This window comes from Megalobrama amblycephala, linkage group LG2 (assembly GCF_018812025.1).
Source record: "Megalobrama amblycephala isolate DHTTF-2021 linkage group LG2, ASM1881202v1, whole genome shotgun sequence".
NCBI classification, from domain to species: Eukaryota; Metazoa; Chordata; class Actinopteri; order Cypriniformes; family Xenocyprididae; genus Megalobrama; species Megalobrama amblycephala.
Window position 1 is genome coordinate 30,997,118 of NC_063045.1, and position 20,822 is coordinate 31,017,939.

The following is a 20,822-nucleotide window of genomic DNA, read 5'->3' on the forward strand; positions in this document are numbered from 1 at the left end:
AATGACAGCTGTAATCCTATTTTATCTTTGCCACATATTTTTCATGCTCAAACCTACTAAATCATTTGCAACGCTCATTTTATTCTGCGTTTCAGTCAAGCGTGCACTCACGATACCGGTTTTCCTTTGCGCTGCACTTTTCTGCGCGGTTCTCTTTATGGCACTGGTTTGACGTGGGGGTGGAGTCAAGAAACGGGGGCACGCCCCCGCGAAACACGTCATCGGCAGGAGACACAGATCGCAACAGAACAGATCAAGCATAGGACTATGGCGTGTAATTTTTGTACTTCCTTACCCTGGTCATCTTCATCATTGGGAAACAAATCGTCCAGGGCATCTTTGGGAGTCTCACTATTTTTCTCTTCCTAAAACAAAACCAAAGAAAAAAAAACTGTTTGAAACCATTTAAATATTAAAATTGGTATAATTATTATTTATAATCAGTCTGTGCTGTGTCTTATAATGTATATTTCACAGTTAATTTCTACAGTAAATTGCATCTCTGTCCATGCATGACTGTCTTTATAGTTTTTAAATGTTAATGGCTCCATTAATTCAGGAAGTAACAGCATGAAACATCCTTTCATGAAATATAAATGACAAGCTGGAGGCAACTGTCATTTGTACAGATAGAGTGTCTTCAAATCCTCCCACCCCAGAAAGAGAAAAATGAAAAACATTAGGCTAAAGTAAAGGAGATGACATTTTGTTTGCCAGGGAATACAGTTTAGTTATCCATCATACAGTAAGAATGTGGCATGTCTCCTCTGTAACATCTCCATCAAGCAAAACAGAGTCATCCATCTACAAGGCAAATAAATCAATTCTGGCTACACATACAGGAAGAAGGACATTGGTCGTCTCCCAAGAAAAGTCAGGCTACAGTAGCAGAGGAGATTTAAGAGAGAAAAGTTCCCCTTTTTTCCCTTAGAATGTTAGTCATTATTTCTTGCACTGAAAATGTCATTTGATTTTTACAGATTTTCTGAATTGATAAAACACATTTATCACCCACTTTCTCAAAACCTTAAACACAAAACAAAATCTTCAAAACTACATTCAGAGAACATCTGACTCCTCTGGCAAAATCAAACAATTGCCTCAAAACCTTTTTATTTGTGCTCAAAATCAAATAATGCTTTCAGATCTTATACACAGCCAGTCAAAATATAAACAGTACAGATCATTCATGAAACACTACATCAGAAAACAGAACACAGCATCCAAAGCATGCAGTTTAATAAAAAAAATATTGTAACAGTAAACAAATTTTGCAATGACGTAAAAAAAAGTATAGTCATCACAGCTTAAAGTAGTAAGGTGAATAAACTGTATACTGTATGCACTGCAAGTATAGTACTGTATTGCATTTTACTGAATGTCAGTATATTCAGCACTGAATATTCACATACTGTAAAAATACCAGAGTAAAAAATAATATTTACAATCTTTTAAATTACAGTTTAAAAGTTTTTTTTTTTTTTCAAATATAAAGTCATCAGTTCTAATGTTATTTTAGGAATTTATTATTTGACAAACATCTAAATCTTTTTGAGGAATTAAATGCTTCAAATCTGCCTATTCAATTTGAGTTGTGTTGTGTAGACTTTAATTTTCTCCATATTAGGATTTTTCGGTCTAATGCTTTAAGCGCTGTGATTGGTGGTCCAGCTGCGAAATTACAGAGGGCCAATCCATAGCAAGTCAATGAGAAACGAATTTCAAAAGACAGTAAAATTGACCAATCATATCGTTGCTTTAAATGGGTGGGGCTTGTTATCAATAGGCTTGTTCGACTTCATGCAGCGCTGCACAGACCGATCGGCGTCTGACTTGAAGCAATGCATGCCAGGTAGAAATTTTGCTCGACTTGAGACAGCGGTGATACCACGTGACTGTGATGTATGGCATCAAAGTACCGCTAGAGGGATTCGAGAGCTGTTGCTTCTCAAGAGCGGCTACACAATCTCTGATGACAACACAGTTGTTTCACCATTGGCCGGATTTATCGCAGGACAATGATCACGTGTGTTTCGTGTTTAGTCTCACACTTTCAGTTCCACTAATGAACAGTTAAATCTCTTTTCATGTTGTAGTAATGTTAAATTGTGTCATGTTTATCAAAATAAAATGAAGACCCTGCTTTGGTATTTAAAGGTGCCCTAAAACTTTTTAAAAAAAGATGTAATATAAGTCTAAGGTGTCCCCTGAATGTGTCTGTGAAGTTTCAGCTCAAAATACCCCATAGATTTTTTTTAATTCATTTTTTTAACTGCCTATTTTGGGGCATCATTATAAATGAGCCAATTCAGGGCTACTGGCCCTTTAATTCACCTGCTCTACTCCCACAGAGCTCGCGCTTGCCTTGAACAGTGCATAAACAAAGTTTACACAGCTAATATAACCCTCAAATGGATCTTTACAAAGTGTTCGTCATTCATGCGGCATGCATGCGTCGGATTATGTGAGTATTGTATACTGTTATATTGTTTACATTGATTCTGAATTAATTTGATGCTGTGCTCCGTGGCTAACGGCTAATGCTACACTGTTGTAGAGATTTATAAAGAATGAAGTTGTGTTTATGAATTATACAGACTGCAAGTGTTTAAAAATGAAAATAGCGACGGCTCTTGAATACAGTAAGAAACGATGGTAACTTTAACCACATTTAACAGTACATTAGCAACATGCTAACGAAACATTTAGAAAGACAGTTTACAAATATCACTAAAAATATCATGATATCATGGATCATGTCAGTTATTATTGCTCCATCTGCCATTTTTAGGGCCCGAGCACCGATGGTGTGAGGACCCTATTGGAATTGCTCCGTTTATTATTCGCTATTGTTCTTGCTTGCTTACCTAGTCTGTTGATTCACCTGTGCACATCCAGACGTTAATACTGGCTGCCCTTGTCTAATGCCTTTTATAATGTTGGGAATATGCAAATATTGGGGGCGTACATATTAATGATCCCGACTGTTACGTAACAGTCGGTGTTATGTTGAGATTCACCTGTTCTTCGGAGGTCTTTTAAACAAATGAGATTTATATAAGAAGGAGGAAACAATGTATGTCATTTCCATGTACTGAACTCTTGTTATTTGACTATGCCAAGATAAATTCAATTTTTCATTCGAGGGCACCTTTAAATAGTATAGGCTTATGTTGAACTTTATTCTTGTACAAACAGATGCTGTAAGCAGTACATAAACTATTCAATTAAAACATCTCTGAAACATCTTCTTAATCGAAAAAAAAAAAAAAGCTGATTAAATAGTTAGTGCTATTCCACTTTCAAGATTAACTTTTAAAGAAAAGCTGGAGTTAATTGGCACAGGAAGACCTACAGTGCTTAATTTTGTGCAGAAAGCCAAAGCTTTTTAAAGCATTTCAACCTCAGCAATTACAAGCGATAGCTCTGGATGACAGCATCAATCAAGAAGCTAAAGCTTTACTGCTGGAATTGTTTGCTGTTTGGTTATTTGGTATTGCTGTAAGTTATTTAAAATCTAATCATTTATGTGACTGATTTTAATTTTGGCTGCTGCTGCCCTTGTTTTATTTATGTTATTTAAAGATTTATTGAGAAAACACTTATTTTGCAGAATTACTGGTCAGTCTGTAAATTTACTAACTTAGCAACCATGCACATTTGCTGTAATTCTGCATAATAGTTATATTTCCCCACACTGTAATCCTGAATAAGTTGGCAAAACTCAAAAAACTTTGATAACATTAGCATTGCATATCAATTGCTCAAAGAATTCAGTACTATAAAATATTTAACATATACCTGTTCTCAAACCAAGCTCATGCTCCTCTCATCATCATCATGATGGTAACCCCCCAAAAAACCCACATAACAGAAACTCTTCTAAATTAGCATAGCAAGGCATTAAACACTACTAAACACTACTAAATCTCCCACTTAACATTAAAGGTGCAATATGTAATAATTTTGCAGTAAAATATCCAAAAACCACTAGGCCAGGCCAAATGTTTGCAACTATTTGTAAATCATGAGAAAATTGCAATTTTGACCAAGGCTCTGGGACGTGTGAGAAGTCGCCTGTCAATTGCGTCATACCCGCGTTACCCTCGGTTTCTGTTTTATTTTGTAGAAACCATGGAAACACAAAGACACTTTAATATATGACACATTTTAATAGACAAGGGAACATCTGTTTTGATATATTTATAGACAGAAAACTAATTATAGTTATATAGCTCAACATGTTTAGTCTTATTGTTTAAATCAAATATTCTTGATTTTTTTGCGAGTACCATGCTTTACCATGCCTCAGAGAAAAACACTATTTTGTCAAGTAGCTAACATAGTATAATCAGATGCAGCTTTACTCTTAGTAACAGTAATACAGAATTTTCTCCATCATACAATTAATTTAACATGAATTGCATGCCATTTATCAACACAAGCCATCCAGCATTTAATATGATATTCTAAAATCGATCTATCTTACTGCAGTGTGCAACAGTGTCTCACAGCAGCCATCGAGCGAATGCACAGAGTAATGTTATAACATAATTTTCAACACTCTCAAATGTATCTAATATGATAAACAGAGCTGTGTTACCTCATACTCATGACCAGAAAAGCGGAAGCGGCGCCGGCGACTGTGGCATAATAAAAGTTCTGCTGCTCGTGAGGCGTGTGTTGCGCAATCGCTCCAGCGGCCTCGTTTAGCTCCCACAACACTCAGTTCTGCTCTGCTTCATACTACAGTAACGTTGATAATCGCATCCATGAACATGATTTCTTCCCGAGTCCTATCCCTATTCTTTTGCACTGTCCGTTGAGGGGACCACATATCCCAAGATTCCGCTCTCAAACTTGGCGTCATCAAGCTACGCCTTTGTTTTGAATAGGCTTCTAGCGACCTCTAGCGGACAAAATTCTTACATACTGCACCTTTAATCTTGCACAAAAATAAACGTTATATAACACTTAATTTTAACATTTACTCTCCCTATCGAGTGCCAAGGCAAAGAATGCTGTGAAATAGAAATCCTAGCCTAGGTTCAGGTAAATTTAAGTTTGTCTAAATTAAAAGAAACAAGTTAATATGCTACGGGAATTACATATATATATGTATACATATATACATACATATATATATATATATATATATATATATATATATATATTATAAACATGGAACGTATTTTTAGTAGAAAGTAATTTGCAACATGATGTTATTGTATTGCTCTGTTTTTTCTTGTACCAGTAAGCCCCCCAACTCCTATAGCAAGACTTACCACTGGTGAGGTGCCATCATCATATTTCTTGAGCTGGTTCATGAACTCCAGATGTTTCTTCTCCTCCTCCAGCTGTGCGACACTCTGTTCACTCTTCTGGAGTTTCTGCTGAGTGTTTGCCAGTTCGTCCCTCAGCCACTGGTTCTCCTGACAGAGCCGTCGCACCTGAGCGCGCAATTTCTGTTTCTCTGACTCCACTGCATTCAGGTGGCTGGACAGGGCCATCATCACCTAAACACATAATCATAACTCTTACTATAACATTTTAACTTTAAAAGCACACTGTCTTTTTTTGCTGAGCAGATCTGAGCTGTGTAAATACATATTACCTTTGTTTCAATCCTTAGTGAGCTGCCCACCAACATTTTTAAGCATTATATGTGTACTCCTGATGTGAAGGATGTTCCAAACAGTAAGCAGCAAAATTATGCATCATAACTTATATAATTTTGGCCAAAATCACATGTACCTTTCACAAACAAACAAGTCAATCCCAGAATGAAATGCAACAAGTAAAACAAATAGTCAAAGTTGAAGGGAAATTCAGTACCATATTTTCTGTAATATAAGTAGATCTGAAAAGTGCTGTGACATAACAGTATATTCCAACACAACTAATATAATGCAACTAACAAAGCATGCAAAGCATACATATTTTTGTCGAATTAGAGAACTACATTTATTTGTATATTACTTTTTGCACATGCCATTAGTTTCAGTTTCACTTTAAATTTGTTAAAAAGTGGTTTTTTTAACAATGCAGTTTTAACACAGTGTGACATAGTCAGGACCAACTTATTTTCAGAAAAATATGGTACTGAAAAAATAGATAGAAATGGTTTTATATGTCCTGTGCATTTTACAGTATTAAAGGATTAGTTCACTTTCAAATGAAAATTTCCTGATAATTTACTCACCTCCATGTCATCCAAGATGTCCATGTCCTTCTCTCTTCAGTCGAAAAGAAATTAAGGTTTTTGATGAAAACATTCCAGGATTTTTCTCCATATAGTGGACTTCAATGGATCCCAAATGGTTGAAGGTCAAAATTACAGTTTCAGTGCAGCTTCAAAGCATTCTACGCGATCCCAGACGAGGAATAAGGGTCTTATCTAGAGAAACCATCACTCATTTTCTAAAAAAAAAAAAAAGATATATATATATATATGTTTTAACCATAAATGCTCATCTTGAACTAGCTCAACAGGTCAAAGTTTGAACTAAATTGTCATATACAATATGCTAGTGCAAGTATTTAACAATTGGTTCAAACTTTGACCTGTGGAGGGCAGTAATACACTTAGCAGTGTCTACATTGCTGGAATTCTAATAGAGAAGAAGAGGAGAGCTAGTTCAAGATGAGCATTTATGGTTAAAATGTATAAAAATTTTTTTAGAAAATGAGCAATGGTTTCTCTAGATAAGACCCTTATTCCTCGTCTGGGATCATGTAGAGCTCTTTGAAGCTGCACTGAAACTGTAATTTTGACCTTCAACTGTTTGGAGGCCATTAAAGTCCACTATATGGGAAAAATCCTGGAATGTTTTCATCAAAAACCTTCATTTCTTTTCGACTGAAGAAAGAAAGACATGAACTTCTTGGATTACAAGGGGGTGAGTAAATTATCAGGAAATTTTAATTTGAAAGTGAACTATTCCTTTAAGGGCCAGATTTAACAGCTTGTGTCAACTTCTTTCGTCATTAAAAAAAACTGCTGTCAGGATTTACTAAAGACAAGCAGTGAAGAATCAGTGATGAAAAGGCATGGACAGTTATTTTTGCAGCTGACCTTATTGCATATGCATCTGTAGAAGCTTATCTTTCAGACACAAAATGTATAGGAGGAGAGTATTTATATCTAAATATATATCTAGTTCAGTCATGAGAGGGCGCAGGCTGATAGATCCTTTACATGCAATCTACAAGCAATCACATCATTTCTGCATGGCACAAGCTGATTGGCCTCTGCAGATCCTAAAGCCAATGAGATTTCTGGCTCAACATTTAAATCTTGTTCAGTATTTCACTGTAAGCTGGCCCTGCAGAGCGTTATCAGAGTTTCGCTGAACCCCTCCACCTCCCCCAGCTCCACCTGCCTAGATCTGATACAGGATTTATGTTAACGCTGCTCTTGGTAGATTGTATTGGTCATTATGGAAATTATCTGGCTGCGTCTGTTCTTTAATTTGTGCACTGTCAGAAGATCAGATGCAGAACTTTCCACTCCCATGGGGGCTTTTTTGGGATTGCAGTCTCAATGCTAATTCGGCCTGTTTAGTAAATCTGGCCCAGTATTGGTAAATTCAGTAACACATTCTAACAACAGAGCTTCTGCAAATTCAGTGGTATTCACCATATCTATTTACCACAAGCACCACATAATGGAGTCGTCCCTCACCTGTGCTTCGCCCAGGCCCAGCTCAATCATCTCCACAGACTTGCGCAGAAGGTTGGACTTTTCATGAACCGAACTGGCCTCCTCATCTTTCTTTAAGCACTGAATGGTCTCCAGCAGACTCTGCAGGATGGAATTGTGCTCACTCTTGAGAGCTTCCAGACCCTGAATCACCAGTTTAGTGCTGGAAATGATATCCTCCTGCGTCAGCTTCTCCAGTCGCTCCTCATGGGGGTAAACCATGGTGGACATGCTCTGATAGAGGTCAGGAGGCCTTGAAGGAAAAGACATAGAGGTGAGGGTTTGAGGATGACATGAAGTTTATTTATTGTGCACATTAAATTGCAACACATTGAAAAAAAAAGAATTGCAGCACATATTTGACAAGCAGTATTAATTACCAGAAAAACATACAATTCAAAAATTGCAATCTCCAAGAATTTATACAATAAAAAAAAAGACAATTCTCAAGGACTTTTACTCAGGGTTATTATCGTTTACTAAAACTAAAAACATAAAAACATTTTCGATACATGAAATAACAAACATTAACTGATATAAAATAAAATATAAAAAAAATAAACATTTCATTTCAGATAGGCAACATTTCTCATTTTCATTTAGTTTAACTTAAAATAAATAAATAAAAACTCAAATAAGAATGCAACAAAAATATTAAAACTAACAAAACAATGATGAAAATTAAAGTGAAAATAGAAAACATAAAAAACCTAATTTAAAATTTTAACAAAAACTATAATAGTATATCAATGAATAAAATTACACTTCTTTTTATCAGCAAGTACTATTATATTTCTGGTACTTCTGCTGTAATGACAAAGGTGACTTTTTTATTTATTTTGTTTATTTATATTTATTTATTTATTACAGAAGCTAGGAATGGCAGTACATTAAAATAATTAAAAATAATTAGAATAATTAAAATTCATAATTTGCAATAAATTTTTTAATATCTGAATGCTCTTCAGGTTTTATTACCAATGAATTTCCATGAGTTTTCTAGTCCTTTGTGAGTTTTTTTTTAAATTATTATTTAATCACAAATAATAATTTCTACAGATTAAATATTTTAGAGCTTGACATAACTAGAAAAAATTATATTAATTATAAAAATGATATAAATATGAAATGCAACAGGTGAATTTAGGCATCACAAACAGAAAGTTAAATGAACAAAGGAAACAACTGAAATGCCCCCATTATGCTTTTTTGGACATTACATTTTTATGTAGTGTGTAGTATAGCTGTTTGTGAATTTAAAAGGTCTGCAAAGTTTCAAACATCAAAGTGCAGATAAATTAAGTTATTGCCTACCAAAAAAAGAATCAATTCTGAACTGCCTGAAATGAATCATCAGTAATTCCAGTCTTACTTCCTGCTCGAAACAAATTTGCTTAATGCAAGTCTATGGTCTTCATTGCCTGCCCACGAACAACGTCTACTTTGACTCTCAAACACTAGTTGTAGCTGAGACTGGAAGAGTTTATTTTGTGTTATCGACATGTTTGATTTCTGTGCTGCGAAAGCAAATCCAATTTGATGCACTTCCAAAGACTTGAGGATTCATGCTGGAATTGATACAGAAAACCTGGGCCATCTGACCAATCAGAGCAGAGGAGGCTCTCGGAAAGGAGGGGTTAAGAAAGACTGGATCATTTATCGAACCGTTTCAGACACTGTGAGAAAAGAGGTGATGCTGCAATGTATATTATGAGAACATTAAAGGGATAGTTCACCCAAAAATGAAAATTTGATGTTTATCTGCTTACCCCCAGCGCATCCAAGATGTAGGTGACTTTGTTTCTTCAGTAGAACACAAATGATGATTTTTAACTCCAACCATTGCCATCTGTCAGTCGTATAATGCATGTCAGTGGGAACTTAGTCTATATAAGGGGGAAAAAAACATGCACAGTCAAATCCAAATTAAACCCTGTGGCTCATGATGACACATTGATGTCCTAAGACACGAAACGATCGGTATTTATATAATTTTTTACCTCTAAAACACCACTATGTCCAACTGCCCTCCACATCCGGTTAGTGAGGTCTGATCGCGCTCTGACAAGAGAAGAGATGTCTCGTACTCATTGAAGCAAAGCGCGAAACATCACTTCTGTCATCAGAACACGTTTTTGACCTCACCAACCGGATGCTGAACGCAGCTGGACATAGTGGTGTTTTAGAGGTAAAAAATAATATAAATACTGTTCGGTTTCTCGCACAAACCGATCGTTTCATGTCTTAGGACATCAATGTGTTGTCACGAGCCACAGGGTTTAATTTGGATTTGTCTGTGCATGTTTTTTTCCCCCTTATATAGACTAAGTTCCCACTGACATGCATTATATGACTGACAGACGGCAATGGTTGGAGTTAAAAATCATCATTTGTGTTCTACTGAAGAAACAAAGTCACCTATATCTTGGATGCCCTGGGGGTAAGCAGATAAACATTAAATTTTCATTTTTGGGTGAACTATCCCTTTAATGTGTTTTTTGACCTTGGATACATTTAAACGTATTGTAGGAGACTCTTAAACAAAACCAGGAACCTTTAAAGCAGCATAGTGAGGCACTTTAAATTATTAATCACAATTACTTGTATGCCATAATTCAACCAAAATCCATGACTGTGGCATTTGGGTCCCTTAATTGAGTATCTAAATCTTATACCCAACAGATCCAACCAGTTTACACACTCATTTCCCAGTTCTTCTGAAACCACCAAACCACAGTTGCACCTAAAATCAGTCAGTACTTCCTGTCAAACTAAGGTTCACTCCAAAATAGTAGCTTTAAAAGCTACTATAAGCTTTAAAATCTGCTGGGTGTAAAGCATTTACACTTCACCCGGAATCTCACACTGTGATACCCACTCATTCAGCCTCCAGTAAGTCATGTGATCTAAATCAATAGTGCCTTGCATCCAACACTGACTAATCAAAAGAGGGATAATAGTCCTTTTTGTCTTAGAATAACTATTTATTAAAGTATAATAATGTGTTATATATAATGCATCAAAAGTTTTTAACAAAACAGTTTAATGAAATTGCTCACTATATCCAAAGAATGATTTAAGTCATTGGTTAATGTGACTATGCCTTTTAATTTCCACAATGAAAATCATTTACTTAGAAGTTAAACCTTGCTCTGATAGTCCTCTTTTAATAATTAACCAGAAAGAAACACCTATGGCCAGCCACAGCTGTTAGAAAAAAATTCCTCTGTTGAGGCTTTCTATGTAAACTACAACACTAAGGTTGAAATACACTACACAACTTTTGCCCAGGTATTTGGCCCGATTTGCAGTCTAGACCAGTCGACGTTAGTTGCAGAAAGACACCGTCAGTGTTGACAGATTTCACAGAAAATCACATAGGCTAGTGTATGATGGGCACAGACTCTGACAGACTTCAGACTATGATTCCATCCAGTCGGAGGACATCTAACGTGTTTGATATTTTGAGCTAGATTTTAGAACACATTGTTTTCATTTGTCATGTGTCTCCTAGCAATGCAACACATTTCTACATGATTTTGTTGTTTTCAGAAAGACTTGAAAGTCTGGTAGTGTGTAGTCTCGTGTAGCCAGACCTTCAAACTGATGGAAAAAGGGCTAGACTCCATAGCAACTTTCAGTGGCCAAGGAACGTCCAGGAGGCCGTCTGACTGACATGTTTTGTTCAACGTCATGTTTAGGGTATGAAAATGTAAAATCGATGTCTCTACAATAACAGCAAAAACGTGAGTAAAACTCTTCAACGTATTTTAAAGAGCCTATGTTGTGAACTTCACATACTTTTAAAGGTGCCCTAGAATTAAAAATTGAATTTACCTTGGCATAGTTGAATAACAAGAGTTCAGTACATGGAAATGACATACAGTGAGTCTCAAACACCATTGTTTCCTCCTACTTATGTAAATCTCATTTGTTTAAATGACCTCAGAAGAACAGACAAATCTCAACATAACACCGACTGTTACGTAACAGTCGGGATCATTAATATGTATGCCCCCAATATTTGCATATGCCAGCCCATGATCGAGGCATTAGACAAGGGCAGCCAGTATTAACGTCTGGATCTGTGCACAGCTGAATCATCAGACTAGGTAAGCAAGCAAGGACAACAGCGAAAAATGGCAGATGGAGCGATAATAACTGACATGATCCATGATTACATGATATTTTTAGTGATATTTGTAAATTGTCTTTCTAAATGTTTTGTTAGCATGTTGCTAATGTACTGTTAAATTGTGGTTAAAGTTACCATCGTTTCTATTCACGGAGACAAGACTGTCGTTATTTTAATTTTTAAACACTTGCAGTCTGTATAATTCATAAACACAACTTCATTTTTCATAAATCTCTCCAACAGTGTAGCATTAGCCGTTAGCCACGGCGCATACTATCAAACTCATTCAGAATAAAATTTAAACATCCAAATAAACACCGTACTTACGCGATTAGACATGCTGCATGACAAACACTTTGTAAAGATCCATTTTGAGGGTTATATTAGCTGTGTGAACTTTGTTTATGCTGGTTAAGGCAAGCGTGAGCTCCGGGGGAGGGGAGCACGAGAATTTAAAGGGGCCGCAGCCTGAATCGGCGCATATTTAATGATGCCCCAAAATAGGCAGTTAAAAAAATGAATAAAAAAAAAAATCTATGGGGTATTTTGAGCTGAAACTTCACAGACACATTCAGGGAACACCTTAGACTTATATTACATCTTTTAAAAAGACGTTCTACGGCACCTTTAAAAACACAGAATTTAGTTGATCCTAGTAAACACTCATTGTCACAGCTGTAAACACAACAGCTTTCTTTTCCATTGGGGTTTGGCATCACTACAGCTTTGTTTCCAGACAGACCGTTAAAGAACGTAACACACACGTCTCCTGGAAATCCTGTGGAATTCAACCAATCAGATGACAACTTCGAAACTCCTGAAGTGTTTCCAATTTTGTGTGCCATATGCATCAGCCAACAGTTTGTGACCATGACGTCTGAGGCTGAGACTAGGTAGTGTGTGATCCTCAGTTGTTTAGCAAATCCAGTAACCATTTACAATTTCACATCTTCTAACAACCTCAGCTGTAAATTTACCATCAGAAGTTTATCTAGGATGAGTGTTTCTTCTCAGGCATAATACAGAAGCATTATATCTTATTTTTTAAGTTAAAATCTGATAAGTAAATTTAGGATATTTTACAAATTCAGAAATTTCACAATCTGTAGTTAGAAAATATTAATCCACTCCATCACATCTGTAATTATTCATCAGTGTTTTGTCATCAAAGAGCAGCACATCATTTGAGTCTTCCAAAGTCTTTCCACTATCAAACATCACTGTTGTTCTTTATCTTGTATTATCAATAAAAACATAACACCATTCTCAGACACAGCTATTGTAATGTGATTTTTATAAAATAACATAAAATATTTCACTTAAGAAATGTAATTCTCTAATAGATTTTGTACTAAATGAGGTCCTAACTGATATGGCCATGGTTACCAAACAGAAAAGACAGGATTCTAAAGTTAGCCTCTTTCTGTAATAAGCAGAACTTCATGTGGCAGTGCACATGTAGGATATTCTTAACATTAAGCTCCACAACATAAACTCTATACCAGAGATTTGGAGCCATGCTAGTGGTGTGCGATACGTCTATGATAATATTTATAATTGCTGTTTTAAAGATGAATGATCTGACATTATCGTGTATGTCTGTCACTTTGCAAAAAACAAACAAAAACACACCTAGAGAGTCCACACACTGCGGGATGTAGTCTTTTAGTAAGTGTGGGTATCTTCAGATCAGAGTAATGGCCGTGCCGAAGGGTCCCAACAATTGGTTGCAAAAGCTGCCTGTTAGGGTGGGGGGTGGGGGGGGGTAGGGTTAGGGATATAGTTTCTGTTGTAGCATTGTGTACCTTTTGGCACACCCATTAGAGCTATTATGAAAGTATGTTTAATGTTACCTATGCTTTGTCAATGTTCTTTTCATTAAGCCAATAAAATACTGCAGGCATTCATCAGGACTTAATTACTTTATTTAATTTAAGCAAAACAAATGAATAAATGTTTTCTTTCTCGAGCCATCATGTATTTGTGAGCTTGCAGCAGGAATCTCTTAAAGGATTAGTTCACTTTCAAATAAAAATTTCATGATAATTTACTCACCCCCATATCATCCTAGATGTCCATGTCCTTCTTTCTTCAGTCGAAAAGAAATTAAGGTTTTTTATGAAAGAAAAAATTCCAGGATTATTCCCTGGATTATTCCCTGGATTTCAATTGGCTCCAAATGGTTGAAAGTGAAAATTACAGTTTCAGTGCAGCTTCAAAGGGCTTTAAACGATACCAGACGAGGAATAAGGGTTTTATCTATTCAACTTACGAAACGAACGCGTGGCGCCAGTTCCATTTTTTCCATAAGTAGAATAGGGAAGGTGCAGGACATACAGCGTAAGCTTTTTGAAGAATACGAAAGGCGGAATGGTGAAGCACTTACAAGGCGATCATTTGTGATTATAAAGTATATACTTTAGGGCTGCACGATATATCGCATGAGATTGTCACGCGCATTTCGTCAGTAAAGCCGGTTCCCTGATTACCGCTAAATCGCCATCACCTGCTTTCAAATAGAGCGCCATTTAATAGACAGAGCCGTAGATCAATGAAAAGCCACGCAATGTCGCGTTCATTATCGAAGGCGATTCATCTGCGATATGAACGTGATATTGCGTGGCTTTTCAGTGATCTACGGCTCTGTCTATTAAATGGTGCTCTATTTGAAAGCAGGTGATGGCGATTTAGCGGTAATCAGGGAACCGGCTTTACTGACGAAATGCGCGTGACAATCTCATGCGATATATCGTGCAGCCCTAATATACTTTGTATTTTTTTTAGAAAATTCTAGATAAGACACTTATTCTTCATCTGGTATCGTTTAAAGCCCTTTGAAGCTCCACTGAAACTGTAATTTTGACCTTCAACCGTTTGGGCTCCATTGAAGTCCATTATAAGGAGAATCATCCTGGAATGTTTTCATCAAAAACCTTAATTTCTTTTCGACTGAAGAAAGAAGGACATGGACATCTTGGATGACATGGGGGTGAGTAAATGATCAGGAAAAGTTTATTTGAAAGTGAAATAATCCTTTAAGTCAGAGTTAAAAGCTTACATACTTTTGTACATCGTCCATCTGCAGCATCTTCAGGGATTTCTAACAGTTTGTTTCTCTCAAGTCTGCATTTGACACATCATTGGTATCAAGAACTTCTATCAAATGAACTTCGATGGTTTATGATGAGGTAGTACGACAACACAAGGATGCAAGCTTAAGAAAGCATACTGAGAAACGGCCTCTTTTTTGTGTGTGTGTCAAAATCGCACATGAGCCAGACAGTAAAGCTTGGTGTTTAAGTAGCAGAATTTTAAATTTGATACAGAACCTAAAATTGGGATTTCTTGAATCTTGTAAGCACTGTAGTCACGGCATTTGAACCAACTGAGACAGCACCTGTATGACGCCTAGTGTTTTGAAGTGTATTCTAGCCTTTTCTGAACTAACCGGTCAACCCTCTCTAATATCCATGGCAACAAAGAAACCAAAATAGAACAAAAATTTTGAGTCAGTGATGAAATGTGAGAAATCTGTGAGAAACACAAGTGTGCAGGCAGACCCAGTGCCAGAAGACATGGACATCCCAATCTTTGTTAATACCAATGTTAACAAAGATTAATAAAAACTGTAAAAATGTGTTGCTTAATGTTAGTTAATGTTAGTTTATGCATTAACTAATGGGATATTATTGTAAAGTGTTACCAGATTTACTTTATTTATACTTTTTTCTTTTGAGGTGAAATATAGCCTGGGGGGCAGACTCATATTGGTGCCTTTGGCAGATGGGTACAAGATTAACCCATCATCAAAAGCTTATGGACAATCTTCTGTCACTACCATTGTGTCTGCATGGAGATTCAGTCCTTAAACTGCTCCATGTCTTGTGACTACTACACCGAATAAAGATTTCAATCAATGCTTTGATTCCCTAGTGGCTGAAAGCTGATTCAAAGGCAGCTGGTACATGTTCATTATTTAGTCAGCTTTATGATTCACCAAAGCCTCATCTAAATATCGGTTGAGTCAATGGGGAAGGGTTTGTTTCCTAAATGTCTCAGTGTTCTGAATTCAATAACAGTCTAGAACTAACATGTGATTTATGACCTCTAATGAATATTAGAGTCAAGTCCTTACATGAAAGCTTCAAATGTATCTGGGTCATTGACAAAGAGTGGCCAAGATGAATAAAAGGAAATATTGAGTTTACAACACGAGCCAAGTTGTATTCATATTGGTTTTATATGGTTTTAAAAGACTTTTTCAATAAACGTTTAAATTTAAATTCCCTACAACTGGAACATGTGAATGTACACATCTCATTTCTAATTCATAAATATCATATAAGGGAGTTGCACTGCATGACATTTTACAACCTGAACTAACCTTTCCTTGTCATAAAAAGATTATGTTTCAAGAAACCTACAAACTTTGACAAACAGTCATAATGGTCTGCGAGGGTCTCTAAAATTTAATTTCATCTTTTTATAATTTTGTTAAGAAAATTATTATTAAGGAAAAATTTTATTTTTTTTCCTTAATAATAATTTTTTTCATTATGGTTAACAGGACATTTTTTACTTTATGCCCTCCAAAGAAATATCAAAATAAAATTAAATCACTTTGAAACCAGATCAGATATTCATACAACAAAATATTCTGGGGGCCATTAATTTTTTTGTGAAAATGATCAAAAACGCTGGCACTGGCTGGCATCTTTAAAAAAAAAAAAAAAAAAAAAAAAACGCTGGCAGGGAAAGAGTTAAAGGTGCCATCGAACGTTTTTTTACAAGATGTAATATAAGTCTAAGGTGTCCCCTGAATGTGTCTGTGAAGTTTCAGCTCAAAATACCCCCTAGATTTTTTTTAATTAATTTTTTTAACTGCCTATTTTGGGGCATCATTAAATATGAGCCGATTTATGCTGTGCGGCCCCTTTAAATCTCGTGCTCTCCACCCACGGAGCTCGCGCTTGCCTTAAACAGTGCCTAAACAAAGTTTACACAGCTAATATAACCCTCAAATGGATCTTTACAAAGTGTTCGTCATGTATGCGGCATGCATGCGTCGGATTATGTGAGTATTGTATACTGTTATATTGTTTACATTTGATTCTGAATGAATTTGACGCTGTGCTCCGTGGCTAACGGCTAATGCTACACTGTTGGAGAGATTTATAAAGAATGAAGTTGTGTTTATGCATTATACAGACTGCAAGTGTTGAAATGAAAATAGCGACGGCTCTTGTCTCCGTGAATACAGTAAGAAACGATGGTAACTTTAACCACATTTAACAGTACATTAGCAACATGCTAACGAAACATTTAGAAAGACAATTTACAAATATCACTAAAAATATCATGTTATCATGGATCATGTCAGTTATTATTGCTCCATCTGCCATTTTTCGCTATTGTTCTTGCTTGCTTACCTAGTCTGATGATTCGGCTGTGCACATCCAGATGTTAATACTGGCTGCCCTTGTCTAATGCCTTTCATAATGTTGGGAACATGGGCTGGCATATGCAAATATCGGGGGCGTACACCCCGACTGTTACATAACAGTCGGTGTTATGTTGAGATTCGCCTGTTCTTCGGAGGTCTTTTAAACAAATGAGATTTATATAAGAAGGAGGAAACAATAGAGTTTGAGACTCACTGTATGTCATTTCCATGTACTGAACTCTTGTTATTTAACTATGCCAAGATAAATTCAATTTTTCATTCGAGGGCACCTTTAAACGATCACACAACAAGCAGTTTTTCTCCAAATATCACCATGATTTCAAAGTTCAATCCAAAAAAAGTTTTTCAATTCCAAGAACACGCTCTTGCCATGCAACCTTGAAAGAATGAGATGAGATGTGCTGCGATCTTGTTGCTCAGCTGACCGTTCCAGCATATTATACATAGCAGCCAATGCACAATAAATACATCACAAACAAATGTCATAACCTATTGAAACATTTCTTTCATATTATCATATGCATTATTTTCATATTATTTTATATCGTTTTATTCTTCCATGTGTATTTGTGAGAATTGAAATATCAAAATGAGTTTAAATCACAAATAAATTTCACAAATAATTGCAAAGAAATGGCAAGTACATTGAACTCAATGTGAAACTGAAATAGAAAAAATTGAAATAGTATTTTCTTGTAAAACGTACTCCAATAATCTTTGCTTATCATTTTTACAGTATATGTATGAATTGCATTTTTATTTATTTTTTTGCTAAATAAATACTGTTTATCTGTAAATTATCTAACTTAATCAGAGTGTTTGATGGGTATGTCAGTCTTGTTTATTAATAGTGACATTTGCTAATTGTGGTTGGTAATATTCCTCAAATCAAATTTTGTGATTTAAAACAATTAAACTGTGTACTATGCATTTACTTGTATATGTGAAATGACATTTTCACCTGTTAGACTTGCTAAAAAGCAGCCTTCAGAAAATGTAAAAATCAATCAGTTAAAACATCATCAGATCAAATAGACAGTAAACAATACATCCAATAATTTGTGCCCTAGCAAAAGTGTTCAGCACTGACATGACACTACATTTGTAAATGTCAGTAAGCATGTTATGTCTAGTGATGTGAAGGGTGGCTCTTATCTAGACTGCGTTATTGACATGGACTGTTTGCTGAAGTGAGGAGTGGCCGTGTCTGCATGCTCTAAATGCACTAAATGTGCCGTCGGGGATGTTAGACACAAGAGAGTGCAAAAGAAACTGAAAATCTAGGTTTGTATTGTAGTAGTTTATGTCCTAATCTTAAGATCACAGAACACAAACTGTGTAAAAATATTTGAAAATGTCTGTATACAACTAACATAGATGTTACCACTTTAAGAAGTATTTTAAGTACATGACACAACATTACAAGCAGAAGAAAATGATGTGTTTGGGTGAAAACATAATAGCCATTCTGTGTATAGGGTGTTATCAGAGACAGTAAACATTATATCTACTGTAATGTACTGAGTGTTTTTAAAGTATGTTATTAGATCTACTGAAATACTGCATCAGGTGTTAATATACGGGGTGTTGTCCTGGTGCTTATTTGCTGATGCATGAGACACAGTCAGTCCATAGGTCACTGTACAATGATCTGAGTTTATGACACGGTCCAAAAAACCCAACCCAAACCCACACGCTGGATATTGCTAACAGATAAAAACGCGATCAAAACAAATCCCTAGACCATTTGCTTACATAACACAGACTCATTTAAATGTAAATCTACTGATCTTTACAATAGACATGCATTATTGGTTACCTCTTATTATTAACACTATACATAACGCCATGTGTATTATTACAAAGACACTCTGATGCTCATTAACATATCAAAACTTACCTGCTACGATCACTGCTCCGTTCACAGCAACTGATGTACGGCACCGTATTAAATCAAGGTTAAACTAAGAGAAAATACATCACATATCCAGAACCGGGCTGCGAGAAGTCAGGATCACCGAACACTGGACCGGCACTGCGCACTTTCTGCGGCTGCGCTTCACCAATTCTACTATGGCGAAGGCATGGCTCATCAATATTAATTATGTAACGTGATGGTCTTAACTGATTGGCTGAAAGGCAGTAAGCGGGTGGCACTTCGATTATAATGGGCTGCTGGTAGCGGGCGACATACTTGGTTATGAATATTAATGAGATAATATGAGCGGACATCCCAGGAAGATTGGGATAATCAATATTCATAAGTTAGGCCTCGAGAGGAGAAATTCAGATAATTTACTTTTAAAGGTAAACTGTCTGATAAATCATGTCAGCAGATGGAGTTACACTTATTATAGAATGCGGGTGTTTTGTATATTTTATTAGAAAACAATACATATAAATTAGATTTATAGATGATTAAGATTCTTCTATTAGCCTATATTCATTACTAGTCATTTATTATTATTAATTTTAGAATTCGAACTTATAGAACTTATAAATATTTAAATATTCCTGGGGGGAAAACTCGCCTGACGGATGACATCAGATCACAGTTTACTTTGATTTTAATGCCATCTGCTGGCAGAATACAATACAAGATGATAAATGATAAAGATTAATGTAATTTGTAGGAATGTTTATAAAACTGGAAATTAAAGCATAAAATTAAAGGATTAGTTCACTTTCAAATAACATTTTCCTGATAATTTACTCACCCCCATGTCATCCAAGATGTCCATGTCCTTCTTTCTAAGAAATTAAGGTTATTGATGAAAACATTCCAGGATTATTCTCCTTATAGTGGACTTCAATGGAGCCCAAACGGTTGAAGGTCAAAATTACAGTTTTAGTGCAGCTTCAAAGGGCTTTAAACGATACCAGACGAGGAATAAGGTTCTTATCTAGAGAAAGATTGGTCATTTTCGAAAAAAAATACAAATGTATATGCTTTATATAAACAAATGATCGGCTTCCAAGTGGTTCCGCCAAAACCGCACTTTCGTATTCTTCAAAAAGCTTAAGCTGTATGTCCTACACCTTCCCTATTCTACTTACGGAACGAACGCGGCGCCAGTTCCATTTTTTCCGTAAGTAGAATAAACACAGAAAATCAAACCTGATCCGAATTTTTTTATGATGGACTACAGTTTCGGAGGCAGTGTGCAAACATGATTGACATAACGTGAGGTCGTATTTATTTTTTAATGTGCGAAAATTTCGCATGCGAGGCCTTAATGCTCAATCATCACTCATAGAGTGAATCTACCTTATTTCACTAACTGCAACATTGCTTCAGTGTTACTTTTAAACTTTATAGATTGGGACCATATGAAAACTGAGCAGTGTTTGTTTAACACTGAGGATTTTACTGTGTACTAGTAAACATGTAACCAACGACATGTGTTTTTTCTAATAATTTACTCAAATGAATTTGAAAAATTGTCTTGGAAAGGCAAAGGGGGAGGTGTTGCTGTAATTTATAGTAGTAATATTTACAGTATCAGCCAGAAGTCTTTCAA

General features: G+C 35.8%; 1 protein-coding gene across 3 annotated transcripts in view; it reads right to left on the minus strand.

Annotated features, from left to right (window-relative positions):
* Window positions 1–19,376, minus strand: part of klc4 (kinesin light chain 4) — a 45,930-nt gene extending 26,554 nt beyond the window's left edge. For 2 of the 3 annotated variants that reach the window (XM_048170195.1, XM_048170202.1), the window contains exons 1-4: window positions 19,202–19,374; window positions 7,685–7,955; window positions 5,286–5,516; window positions 296–365 (exon numbers count right to left, since the gene is read on the minus strand). In XM_048170195.1, coding sequence (XP_048026152.1) covers window positions 296–365; window positions 5,286–5,516; window positions 7,685–7,933 — 550 coding nt within the window. In that variant the 5' untranslated portion in view covers window positions 7,934–7,955; window positions 19,202–19,374. Of the gene's footprint in view, window positions 1–295; window positions 366–5,285; window positions 5,517–7,684; window positions 7,956–19,201 lie in introns of all 3 variants that reach the window. The other variant, XM_048170188.1, reaches the window with a different exon arrangement.
* Between the last annotated feature and the right edge of the window lie 1,446 nt (window positions 19,377–20,822).